The 12,540-nt window shown below is 50.3% G+C and overlaps 1 protein-coding gene across 1 annotated transcript in view; it reads right to left on the bottom strand.

Annotated features, from left to right (window-relative positions):
• Positions 1-8,763: 8,763 nt before the first annotated feature.
• HPS3 (HPS3 biogenesis of lysosomal organelles complex 2 subunit 1) overlaps positions 8,764-12,540 on the bottom strand; it is a 62,274-nt gene continuing 58,497 nt past the window's right edge. The window contains 1 exon segment of the mRNA XM_061568028.1: positions 8,764-12,247. Coding sequence (XP_061424012.1) covers positions 12,117-12,247 — 131 coding nt within the window. The 3' untranslated portion in view covers positions 8,764-12,116.

Here is a 12,540-nt window from a genome sequence, read left to right as displayed (position 1 = left end):
CCAGGCGTCACGTGTAATCTAATGTACTTGTGCAAGAACGCGCAGCACCCGTACATCATCGTCACCACGTGGAGGAGGAATACCGAGTCCCGGTGTTGTTCTCTCTCTCCAAAATCAGTTACCGTGGGGCGCGTGCCGCATTCTAATTGGAACCTCGTGCCACACGCTACAGCCCGGCGCGAAAATCACTTACAGGTGCAGACCTGCTTAGAATTGGCAACACACACGCGGACGCACACTGTATATACAATAACAAAGGCCAAGATCCCCCCGTATAGCCTTTAACAGACTGTTGGGGCAAGTGTTGTTAGCGAGCAGCACCTGTGAAGGCAGGTTACGGAACACGTGGGGGTGGGTGTCCAACATCACCATGCCCAGTTGCCTTTGTCTCCCCAGTGGTGAACTTTTACCGACCGCACCAGATAAGCTGCATGTAAAGGCGGAGTCGACTTACGGGAGGGTCAGCACCAGTTAAGATAATTATAATCGCCACCGGTTATTGGCCGTGAGCGGGAATCGAATTCGGGTGGCCGGGTTCGTAGCGCAGTGCGCTAACCGCGATACAACCGCTCCCACAGTGCATACAATACGGTGAATACATATACACTACATACTTCTTTCGCACCGTACGTAGCCAACCTTGCTAATTGGAGGTACATATACACTCAGATATACACTACATATATATACACGCGCGCGCGCACATAGATACTGACTACAGTAGTCCAAAGCTGCATAGCATGTATTGTGATTATAATGAACACATCACATAGCCCCCCCACACACGCAGTCATTAAAATATTCCAGACATATGTTCGATGTTTTAATCCACTGCTGGATGAAAGCCTCACCCCATGCGTTGTTGGTTTCTGGGCCGTTATTTGACCATACTTCCCCACGCCGGTCAGTGCCGGTTGGTGGTGAGCGGTGCTGCTGGGTCGATCATGACCGGTTTAGCTATCAACTCGCCACTGATGTTTGCCATGAAGGGGAACAGAACCTCAGTTGGGTTTATAGCAGCGCAGCGCGCTAACCACTGCGCCACCACTCCAACGCCAGTGACGAATGTACTGTATATATACACACGCTCGAACCGCTATTGCAAAGCATAACTAGAAACACATACCTATAGTGTATACAGTTTGCATTTCGGTGAACTTACGCAATAAATAATACGTTCATAATCAGTAATAGGTGCGGGGTTTCCCCCCACCCCCTCCCCTCCCCCTTTAATATTTTCTGAAGTCCAGTCTATTAATCGCTGAATGGCGTGATGTTTTCTACTCGCTGCACGCTTACGAACGCAGCCGGTGGCGATGTTCTTGATCCCACGAGCTACCGGCCGCGTATTCGCCCTGAACACGTCTCGCGCCGCCGTTGCGTTCGCGTGGTCGTCGTCGTCGTTGTTCAGCCACCCCGAGCCTCTTGCGCTCGACGCGACATCTGTCCCCGCCGCCTGCGAGAACCACCGACGAGGGAGCGGTGGCGCAGTGGTTAGCGCGCCGCGTTGCAGAAATCCCAGGGGCCACGTGAAAGGTTCGATTCCCAGCGGCGGCGAACGTCGCTGGCGATTTATATCCGAAGCGGGACCTGCTCCTCCCTGTCCCCCGCACGTGACACCGAGCCGCACGGACCAGCGTGGTGAAGTATGGTCACGCAAAGACGTCACGCGACAGATACGGCGTAGGGAGAGAGGGAGGGGGTGGGCATCATCATCATCCAGCAGTGGATTGAGAAGTGTTGTTACTGGCAGTCGTGGCCCATGCACTGGAGCTGTGCGTGTGTGTTTGATGCCGAATGCGGTAGCGGAGTGGTACGAACCCGGCGACCCGAGTTCGATTCCCGCTCACGGCCAACACCGATGACGACGAGCCTCAAATGAGGACCTGGTGTGGGTGTGTTAACATCGTCACGAGGGAGACAAAGGCGGCCGGGCGTGGTGCTGACCACATACCCGCTTCGTGTGCCGTGCCGGCCTTCATAGGTGCTACTCGTTAACAGCACTTGCCCCAACAGTCTGTGCAGGCTATAGGGGGAGGGGGGGATCTTTATCTTTGGTGCCTAACGCGTGCTCTACCCGTGTTGTGTGTGTGTGTCTGCGTGTGTGTGAGGAGCGGTAGTGTAGCGGTTAGCGCGCTCTGCTACGAACCTGGCGACCCGGGTTCGATTCCCGCTCACTTGTCAACACCAGTCTGAACCAAATGAGTACCTGGTGCGGTGTGAAGTAAACATCGCCACTGGGGAGACAAAGGCGGTCGGGCGTGGTACTGGCCACCCACCCCTCCGTGTGCCGTGCCGGCCTTCATAGGTGCTCGCTAACAGCACTTGCCCCAACAGTCTGTCAAGGCTATACTGGGTGGATCTTTGTCTTTGTATACTGCTGCATATCTCTTAATGTTGCGTGCACGTGTACTTCACTCGGCAGGCAGCGGAAACTGCCCGCTTTCTAGCGGCTTCATCGTCACACTCGGCGGCAGGCGAATTACCCGGTTCACCGATGGGTGTCGAATGAGGGCGGGGTATATTTGTTGGTGATTAACGTGACGCTGCTCTGGGCTGGTCGTGTTTTTACGATACAGGTGACATCAATCAACATTCGAACACACGTGGTGGTCGAATATTGTACGAATGAATATGTAACGTATAAGCAGGGGCACGGCTATATTTGTGAAATATTTCAACTTTCTACACCGCTTCATCCATTATAAATGATATAACTCATTCGCGATCGACTATAGGCATTATATAGATGTACCATGGAGAAGGGCCATTACCTTTAACGTCGCCTATTAAAACTCAAGAGGGTTAAATTTTGCATTCGATGTAAATGCTCCAGCAGGCATGTCATTAATGGTTATTCTACAATAAACTTGTATCCAGTTATGTCAGTTTGTGAACGTGTCAGCCCCGAACGACTATGCGCACACACACACTAAAAATACCAGCGATTGCATTCATAATTAATAGCAGTAATTATAATTAATAAAAGTAATTATGAAATAGGTTACAGAAATCCTTTAAGATACACAGGTAAAAGTCATAATTATTTAAGTGGTTATTATATTCCAGAAATTTGATATCTATACGTTTAATATCCACTTGCAATGCATATGTATACACCAATGCTTCCTATGTTAATTGAAATTGGCTGAACGTGCCATAATTGCCCGTGTCACATTTTGATCTTCACGGGGCTAGTTTCTATAACAACATCGGTGTAATTTACATCACAATGTGTGCACATTTCTCTCACGTATTTCGAAGTACATGAACAAAAGACCTCGATCTGTTATCCTCTGTCTATGATATAATTAACGCGGACACATTCTCGGGGAGGGGAAAAAAACACGTGTTTAGGAGCAATCCTATGACTTTGTTTTATTGCGACAAAATCTCTTAGAAAACGAGAATAAAAATGTACATTTCAATAAATAAAAATTAGAAACAGCTGGCAGATTCCGTGGCCAAGTGAACGCATAAATGCGTTAATCTCAAAGCCGCGCACGCCAGGGTAAGTTGACTGTAATGTAAGAGGTGTGTGTGTGCTTTCTTTCGCACCGTACCTAGCCAACCGTACGAATCGGAGGTGCTTCCATGCACACTGGTGTGGATGAGGTGAGGGTGTTTAAGGCAGTGGCATAGGCAGATAGGCCACGGTGATCGTTTGGTAAGAGTTTGAGGCTCCAACTCTTATTCTGCAACTCTATATATCTGGACTCTCTATTTGTGTGCTATGAATGAAGGACCACTGCCCGAAACGTCGACTATTATTTATTTTGTCTCTTGTTAAGGCCACACGTTATTGACGAAATTGTTGTTGTTGTTAGCGTCACCAGATAATTAGTTTGTATTTTTAAGGACAATTTCAGATCAATGTCATTTATTTGTATATGTTTTTTTGAAGTAATCTGTTTACCTTTCCTATACTTTGCACTCCGATTGTCTTTATTTATTTGTTTGTTGTAACGTTCTGACCACCGCCTTCCGGACATCTGCGAAAAAGAGCTTCATAGCTCATCGGATTCCTCCAGTAGAAATGCAATATTCAGATTCTGATTAAACAGTAAATAAAAAATTACGTCATGCCATTTGACCCCCCTCCCCGTCCGCCACCCCACGCAGCGGGTGGGAACAGCCCACCACGTGACGTCCTGTGACGTCACGTTACATTTTCGGATCAATCCGAAATGTCATTGTTGGCCAGATTTTAGCAAAAAAAAAATTATTCGGAATAAACATCAAAACATTTGGTACTAACATCGCGAAACCACACATACCTACATAGCCTAGGTCGCCTGCTCCTTTTGTGGTAATGTATTTAGTGGAGGGAGAGGGGTCATATTAATTCATGGAAATTCCATATTTCTATGATGGGATCAGTTAACCCGTTGGAACGACCACTGAGGTTTTAAAAAGACAATGAATTGTAGTGGGTGCAGTTAGAACGAGGCTGCGCTGTATTGGCGCTTAGCGTGGGTGCGCACCACCACCTATTATCGCTGCAGCCCTTTGCCGATCCACTGCTCGATGAAGACCTTTCCACACCGTGTGGGTCATTACGACGGCTGACAATGCTTCACCGCGCTGGTTTAGTGAGGCTGTTCGTGAAAGGAAGGGGAGTTTATGACCCGGTTCAGCTCTACCACTCGCCACTGATGTTAGCCGTGCACGGCACACTATCCTCGCTCGGTTTGCCGATGTTCATAACGCAGTGCGCTAACCACAGCACCACCGTTCCGGCTCTTTTTGACAGTGTTTAAATGAGTTAGGATACAATAAATAAATCACCTTAACAGCTCGTAGTAAATGTAATTCATTTAACAATCATACTCATCCGTGTAATGTAGTGTATAATAAAACAAACGCCACGATTTGCCCTATCACGTTACAACTTCACTACAAAGACGGACCAGGCGACTAAAAAGTGAAAAAATACCCCAAAACCACTAAAAATCGAAAAAATACCCGAAAACCACAAAAAAACCCACTAAAAACTGAAAAAATACCAAAAAACCACTTCATTTGATCTCCCGCCGCGGCAGCTGAAACGATGGCGCGGAGTTTCTCGAACGTCCGCAACGCCCCTGTCCAGCCAGCTGTGTGCGCAGTCGCATGGCTCAATGACGGGCGGTTCGCATGCGGCGGGTTAAAGTGTGCCGAGTGAGGACGAGTAGGCCAAAAAACCCTTTGGAGAACTACCCCCGGTGGAGGTCCTTCTGCGTGCGGGTGCGTGAGACAGCAATTGCAAGGCTGCGCCTTTACCCCGCTGTCTGTTACACTTGCAATGTTCTTATATCGCACTCCGCACCCAGGGTTTATTAGAATAGTGAAACTCTATATTTTTTATTTCACCAGGTTAGGCTCACTGAGCTTTGTGGCTTGTTTTTTCAGAAGCGACCTGGCTACAGATAATACCTCAACGGAGTCGCTTATCACGTGCACATTTAAAGCCAAATACCCTAAATGCACGTTGATTATCACTGTGTAACAAAAAAACTAATTTTGATCCTGAGTAGTGTTATTTCCGAATTGCTGATGCCTCAAAAGTACAGAAAATGGCTATTATTCCCCACAAACTTTGTTTTTGTGACCAGGACAGTGATATTTTGAAATTTACCTATTTTCAATGAGAAAACGTGGTATGCATTTGTGCATTTCGTTCACATAAAGTCCTGGTCACAAGAAAAGTTAGTGGGAAATAATAGCCATTTTCTATACTTTTTAGGCATAAGCAATTAAAAAAATAACACTTAGTACCCAGGAACAAAAAATGTGTTACATAGTGTTATAAATGTGGAGGGAAAAACAGGAGGACCCGGAGAAAAATCCATGCGACCACGGAGAGAAAGAGAGACATGCAGACTCCAATTATACAGCAGGTGTCAGTGTTTGGGTCGAACCCATGACCTCCTGCAAATCGAGCGAGGCAGTTAACATCGCTCCACCAAGGCGTCCTATCCACGGGCTCTTCACCACACGAGGTCTGACAATTATTTAATAAATAAAAACAACTGGCCAATCGATCCAGCTTGAGGATGAACAAATGCAAGCGTTCAAATTTTATCGAACACCCAACGGACGGCAGCAAAGCAGCAATTGCGGAGTCTTCATAGAGAAGAGTGAATGACACGTTCCTTGAATGCGAGCAAGGTTATTCGAACTTGGGGAAACGACGACGGGAGGAGGTCATTCTGAAGTAGATCAGTGCGAACAAAGACGCAGCACGAGAAGTGGGGTGACCTGCAATGTGGTGAGTGAATAGGTGAGTGGGCGAGTGAGTGTTGGTGTGACCTGCAGTGTGGTGAGTGAATAGGTGAGTGGGCGAGTGAGTGTTGTTGTGACCTGCAGTGTGGTGAGTGAATAGGTGAGTGGGTGAGCGAGTGTTGTTGTGACCTGCAGTGTGGTGAGTGAATAGGTGAGTGGGCGAGTGAGTGTTGTTGTGACCTGCAGTGTGGTGAGTGAATAGGTGAGTGGGTGAGCGAGTGTTGTTGTGACCTGCAGTGTGGTGAGTGAATAGGTGAGTGGGTGAGTGAGTGTTGTTGTGACCTGCAGTGTGGTGAGTGAATAGGTGAGTGGGCGAGTGAGTGTTGTTGTGACCTGCAGTGTGGTGAGCGAATAGGTGAGTGGGCGAGTGAGTGTTGTTGTGACCTGCGGAGTGGTGAGTGAATAGGTGAGTGGGCGAGTGAGTGTTGTTGTGACCTGCAGTGTGGTGAGTGAATATGTGAGTGGGCGAGTGAGTGTTGTTGTGACCTGCAGTGTGGTGAGTGAATAGGTGGGTGGGCGAGTGAGTGTTGGTGTGACCTGCGGAGTGGTGAGCGAATAGGTGAGTGGGCGAGTGAGTGTTGGTGTGACCTGCAGTGTGGTGAGTGAATAGGTGAGTGGGCGAGTGAGTGTTGTTGTGACCTGCAGTGTGGTGAGTGAATAGGTGAGTGGGCGAGTGAGTGTTGCTGTGACCTGCAGTGTGGTGAGTGAATAGGTGAGTGGGCGAGTGAGTGTTGTTGTGACCTGCAATGTGGTGAGTGAATAGGTGAGTGGGCGAGTGAGTGTTGTTGTGACCTGCAGTGTGGTGAGTGAATAGGTGAGTGGGCGAGTGAGTGTTGTTGTGACCTGCAATGTGGTGAGTGAATAGGTGAGTGGGCGAGTGAGTGTTGGTGTGACCTGCAATGTGGTGAGTGAATAGGTGAGTGGGCGAGTGAGTGTTGGTGTGACCTGCAGTGTGGTGAGTGAATAGGTGAGTGGGCGAGTGAGTGTTGTTGTGACCTGCGGGGTGGTGAGTGAAGAGGTGAGTGGGCGAGTGAGTGTTGTTGTGACCTGCAGTGTGGTGAGTGAATAGGTGAGTGGGCGAGTGAGTGTTGTTGTGACCTGCAGTGTGGTGGTGGTGATTGAACAGTGTGGACGAGACGAAACAGTCCGCGTCTGGGTAGATTGGGGACCTCAACACGGCTGGAATGGAATAAATTAGTGAAGTTACGGGGAATTTGAGCTAGTGTCAGAATGTTGTTAAAGGAGGGGGGGGGGCAAAGCCGTAGTTGGGGAGGGGAGAGGCGGGAGGGGTCTGACCCCCTCCTGTCCCCAACCCCTGGTGCTACGTGGGGGGGGGGGGGTGTTTCTCGAGTGACCGTGCAATATGGATAATGAATGTTCCCCTGGCCTGCCCATTATTCACCGAACCATAGCTGGGGATATTTTGCTCGGGCGTGTGACCCGGTGACGTCACGAGCGTGGGCCACTCTGCAGGAATGTTGAAACACAACACAAGCGGAGTCGCGGGCTGACATTTCCACATTCGCAGCCGACCGCACATTAAATGCACCCGCGAGTGAACAAAGTTAATAAATAATGACTCCGGGAGCGAGGTCTCCCCCCCAACCCCAAGCAACCAACTACTGGCAACTCAGCCCAGCAATTCCGGGCAGAGCTGCGCATGCGACGCGTGGTATAACAGGCGCCCCCCCCCTCCCGATTTGTCAACACCGCACCCGAAGACACGTGGGGCCGCGTGTGTGCGCATGGGCCGGCCCACCACGGCGCGCAGGGGAGGGGGGGGGGGCAATGCCAGATTAAAAAAAATAATAATACAAATGTGGGGGTCGGGTCACCACCAACCCCCGCCCCTACATACGCCCAAGCGCATGTGCTGCTGTAATTGTGGCCAGAGAAGATATCCGCGGAGTAATAACGGGAGATGATTCGCTGGATGAAATGTTTGTGGCATTTATAGTAATAATAATGATGGGTCGCTATGCCAGACCCCAGACTCCCCCCGCCACCACCACCACGTTCCCCTCCACGTCTTTAGACCCCTTGCAGAGTTTGGTGAACATCTCTTGAAATTTGCACGAGTTATTGTGGCCTCATACCCCACAAGGACAAAGATCGCCCGTGTAGCCTGAACAGATTGTTGGGGCAAATGCTGTTATAGAGCAGCACCTATGAAGGCCGGCACGGCACACGAGAGGGTGGGTGGTCAGCACCACGCCTGACCGTCTTTGTCTCCCCAGTGCTGATATTTTACACATCACACCAGGTACTCATTAAGACTGTGTCGACCTAGGGGACGGCCCTCATGGCCTGAGCAGAGACTGCTGGGGCGAGTGCTGTCAGCGAGCGCCCGTGAAGGCCAGAAGGCCGCTCGAGGTGGTGGTGGTGGAGAGCAACAGGGACTCGTCTAAGGCCAGAGAACACAAACACACACAAGCACACGCGTTTACATGCGCAAATGTACTTAAAAAAACACAATTTTAATGCATATTTAAGGGAGGGGGGGGAGTTTTACATTCATTAAGTACCTGAAATAGATGGTTACAGATTGCACTTTGGTTTAATAAAAAAAGAATACTGCACTTGAGTTACACTCCGAGTAGTGTGCGTCTTGTGTCGCGTCACGATTAGGAACTGGACACGATCGGCCTCGCTCACACTGCCAGCGCCGCCTTCACGCGCAGCGAGAAACGTTGCACTGCCATCGTCACGTAACCCTCCCTCGCAAGTGGCACGGAGCGGCGGCAGACGAACCCGGACTCTCTCGGCTCGCAATACGAGCATGCGTCCCAGTCAACGTTATCGACTGCTTATATTTTGTACGTAAATGGGTTTCCTCCATGGACGCCTTGCAGCCGCAGAGGTTTTTACATTCGCGACAATGTAAAAAAACACACACACAATACACCTGTAACAATGCGATTCGGATTTAAATAAGTTCACCAAATGCAACCTTATCATCATATCAAGCTGCTGTAAAACACAAAACATTGAACAGATTCGCGAATCGATTGACGTAATTAACGCTATAATCACAATTGGCGCTGGATTATTCCACCGGTACGTTGCGTCAATTCCCGATAAAATAAAACTTACAAATAGGCGGACACCTTCATTGGACGGATCAACAATAAAATTATTTCTTTAAAACAAGTCAACATAATTAATTTTAAAAGGGCTCCCCACGAATCAGCTCTGTGCGGCAAAATCTCTAAAACAGTCTCGTAAAACTAACGCGGCTCTTCCGGGCGGACGCTCCGTCCCAAACAATCCCCTCCGTCAGATTTACATCGTAAACAACGTGGAAATATAACTCGGGAGTGGAACGAACGTCACACACACCGCCGTGCTGTGACGTCACGCGGCGACGTCGTCACGCGGTGCCACGCGGTCGTCATCTCGGGTGAGAACATCTTCGCGGCAAAGTGAAGACAACAAATTAATAAAAACATCTTTTGCGAGGAGATTTCACTCAACTAGAAATGCTAAAAGCAAGGCAAAATGCTCAATCGCTGTCATATTTCGCGTCTCTTAACTACGTTCATGGTAAACAATTCATTTGAATAAAAGGCAAACTGCAAGTTAGGATTACTGTACAAACTATAACATTGGCACACTCACAGCAAAATAAACGAAGTCATTAATTGTTAAATTACGCAGTGCAAATGTACAAATTCCAGGCACACGTTGTGTTACGAAGGCATTCCGGTGCACACTGCCGTAGCGACACCAAGGGGCTGATGGGTAAAAAGGCAACTGCTTGCGCACGCCACTGCTGTTGGAAGGCCCCCCACTAGAGGGCCTATGTCTGAGAACGGGTGGGAGTACCCTCACTTTACCCCCACCGCGTGTAACCTAAGAAAATCGCACCATCGTTTCGGCTGCCGCGACCGGAGATTGAACCGACAATTTTCTGGACAGCAGGCCCAGTGCGGCAGCTTCTTCCAAGTGCAACAAGCATTGAAATGTCTGCGCAGGTTTGTGTTTATACGACTAAATAAAACCGCGTGGCACAATCTGGCACTAAATAATTACACTCCTGTCTTAACCTCGGGGGACGCGGAATTAGGTTCGGCTAAATTAGAGATTACCTTGGGTGCAATTACAATGACATTTAATACGGGACCGTATTTACCCCTGCCCCCCCCCCCCCTGACGAGGGATTAATATACCCAGAAATTGCAATCTGTAAGAATTACGACGTTTGTTTAATTGCAATAAGCCTGGTAAGCTTCAGCGTGAACTAACGACTGCTCCCAAACCAACGCTGCGTTATCCAGCCACCGGGGAGACGGCGAGAGCAACGCCCACGGATCGGTTAACGCACAGATCGGAGACGCGTCGCATCGGCCGTTGACGAGGATCGAGCGGGCCCTGTGCAGGACGCATCTCTAGAGAGGTACGATGTTCAACGGACGAGGCTGAGAATGCGCCCCATAGATCGGCCGCCATGGAGATGGAGCGGCAAGGCCGGCTTGTGCACGCACGCACGGGAGCCGGACGGACTGTGGCAGCGCTGAACGACGAAGAATGGCAAGGGCGTCGTGGAGGACTTCATTCAGCGGTGGATAGACCATGGCCAACGACGACGACGATGATGATCGAGGCGTCTTCGCGAGGCCGCACGCGCCACCACCACTCCTCATCCGCTCGGGAGCCACATTGGTCCATAGTCACCGCAACTCCGCTTGCAAGTCATGCTGGATTGCATGCTGAACGCACAGAGAAGCGCTTTCCGGTGTCCGCCCCCGCGTGTAGAGAGAGCGAGCGAGCGAGAGCGACAGAGAGAGGAGAGATTACGCCGGCGGGTTCCCAAATTCCGGCGTGGATCTCAACGGGTTTTCCGAGGCGACAACTTTCACAAACGCGCACCACGAGGATGGATCGACCCGACATCCGCCGTGTCTCGCTCAGCGTCGCACCGAGGAGGTCCCAACTCCTCCGCGCGGTCTCGACGCCGGCAAAGCCGCTTGCGACGGCGCGCATCCCGTGCCTTGAGACGCGACGTACAGGAGCAGCGGTATAAAACAGTAAATGATGACGATGATTGAGAGGTTCTTTACGCGTCACGCAGCGCCAGGCTATGAGCAGGGACGTTAAAAGTTCTCTGCTCGCGCTAATCCGTGACATTCATCGAGGCTGCGGGTTTTGGCGCGTAGCGAGCCGATCGATACGATCAGTCGACTTAAATCCATCGTTACACTAACGGCGCACGTGACCGATTGAGAGTACCGAGTATTTCCGATGGACTACATCTTGTTTTCCGCTATGGATGTACACGATTCCTACAGCCAAGGAGCGAGTATAAAACATAAATAATAAAATATATAGTTGCCAATTGATCAAATCATCAAATCGGTTGAGTCGTTAAGGACCTTTTTGCAGGGGTAGACGCGGTCCCAACATGTGGCATTCAGCCCTCCTCGTTAAAATACCTACACTACAGCGATAAAAAAGTTAAACTTAAAAAAAAAACAATACATTCCATGAAAGCCTAACCCAGTCTCCATACTCCCTGAATGTGCATGTTTGGCCAGGGGAGCAATTCATGATTGGGCTCCATGTGTGAGAGGAAAGCAGAGAGCCCAGGGCATCAGACTCACACACCTTGCAGGCCTAAGCCTACACAGCAACCACCTGGCAAGCTCTGACGCTCACCCATCAGATCACGACGACAAGTCCAGGCTCAAAATCGTGCTTGGGGCTTCTGAGATCTGAAGAGATCGGCGGGCACGTTCCGGGCGACTTGCTGGCCTGAGTCGCACCGAGGGTCGCGCTGCGGCACGCCACGGGGTCGGTGGGGGTGGAGCGATTCATCTTCCTCTCTCCGGGGTGGGGGGGGGGGGGGGAGGGCATTAGCTGCCCTGGTAGTGAGTGCGGCAGCAGCTGAGGAGGTACGGCAGGAAGAACGCCGCTTGGCCCTCGTCGGGCAGCAGCTCCAGCAAGGCCAGCGGATCGAGACGGCGCGACGCTCCCTCCATGGCCCCTGTCGAGCGAGCGAGAGAGAAGGGGGAGGGGGGAGAGAGAATGGTGGGTTAATAAATCTGTGTTCGTCGCACGATCACCTCGCACCTCCGATTCGCGCGGTTTGGCTATGTGCGGAGCGAAAGAAGTTCAACTTACATATGTACACAGTCAGCGGCCGTTCGTGACGAAGAGCTGGCGTGATAATTGTAAAAAAAAATGCGATCGAATATCCCGACCTTTTGAGTGTGCCTGGAGCAGATTGGGAGTGATAAATCCCGAAGAAACGCCCACCACCCTCCCCCTCCCCCAAAT

Source organism: Lethenteron reissneri, chromosome 40 (genome assembly GCF_015708825.2).
Source record: "Lethenteron reissneri isolate LAM-NWPU_2019-01 chromosome 40, ASM1570882v1, whole genome shotgun sequence".
NCBI classification, from domain to species: domain Eukaryota; kingdom Metazoa; phylum Chordata; class Hyperoartia; order Petromyzontiformes; family Petromyzontidae; genus Lethenteron; species Lethenteron reissneri.
The sequence above is the reverse complement of the archived record's forward strand: the minus strand, read 5'-3'. Positions and strand labels throughout refer to the sequence as shown.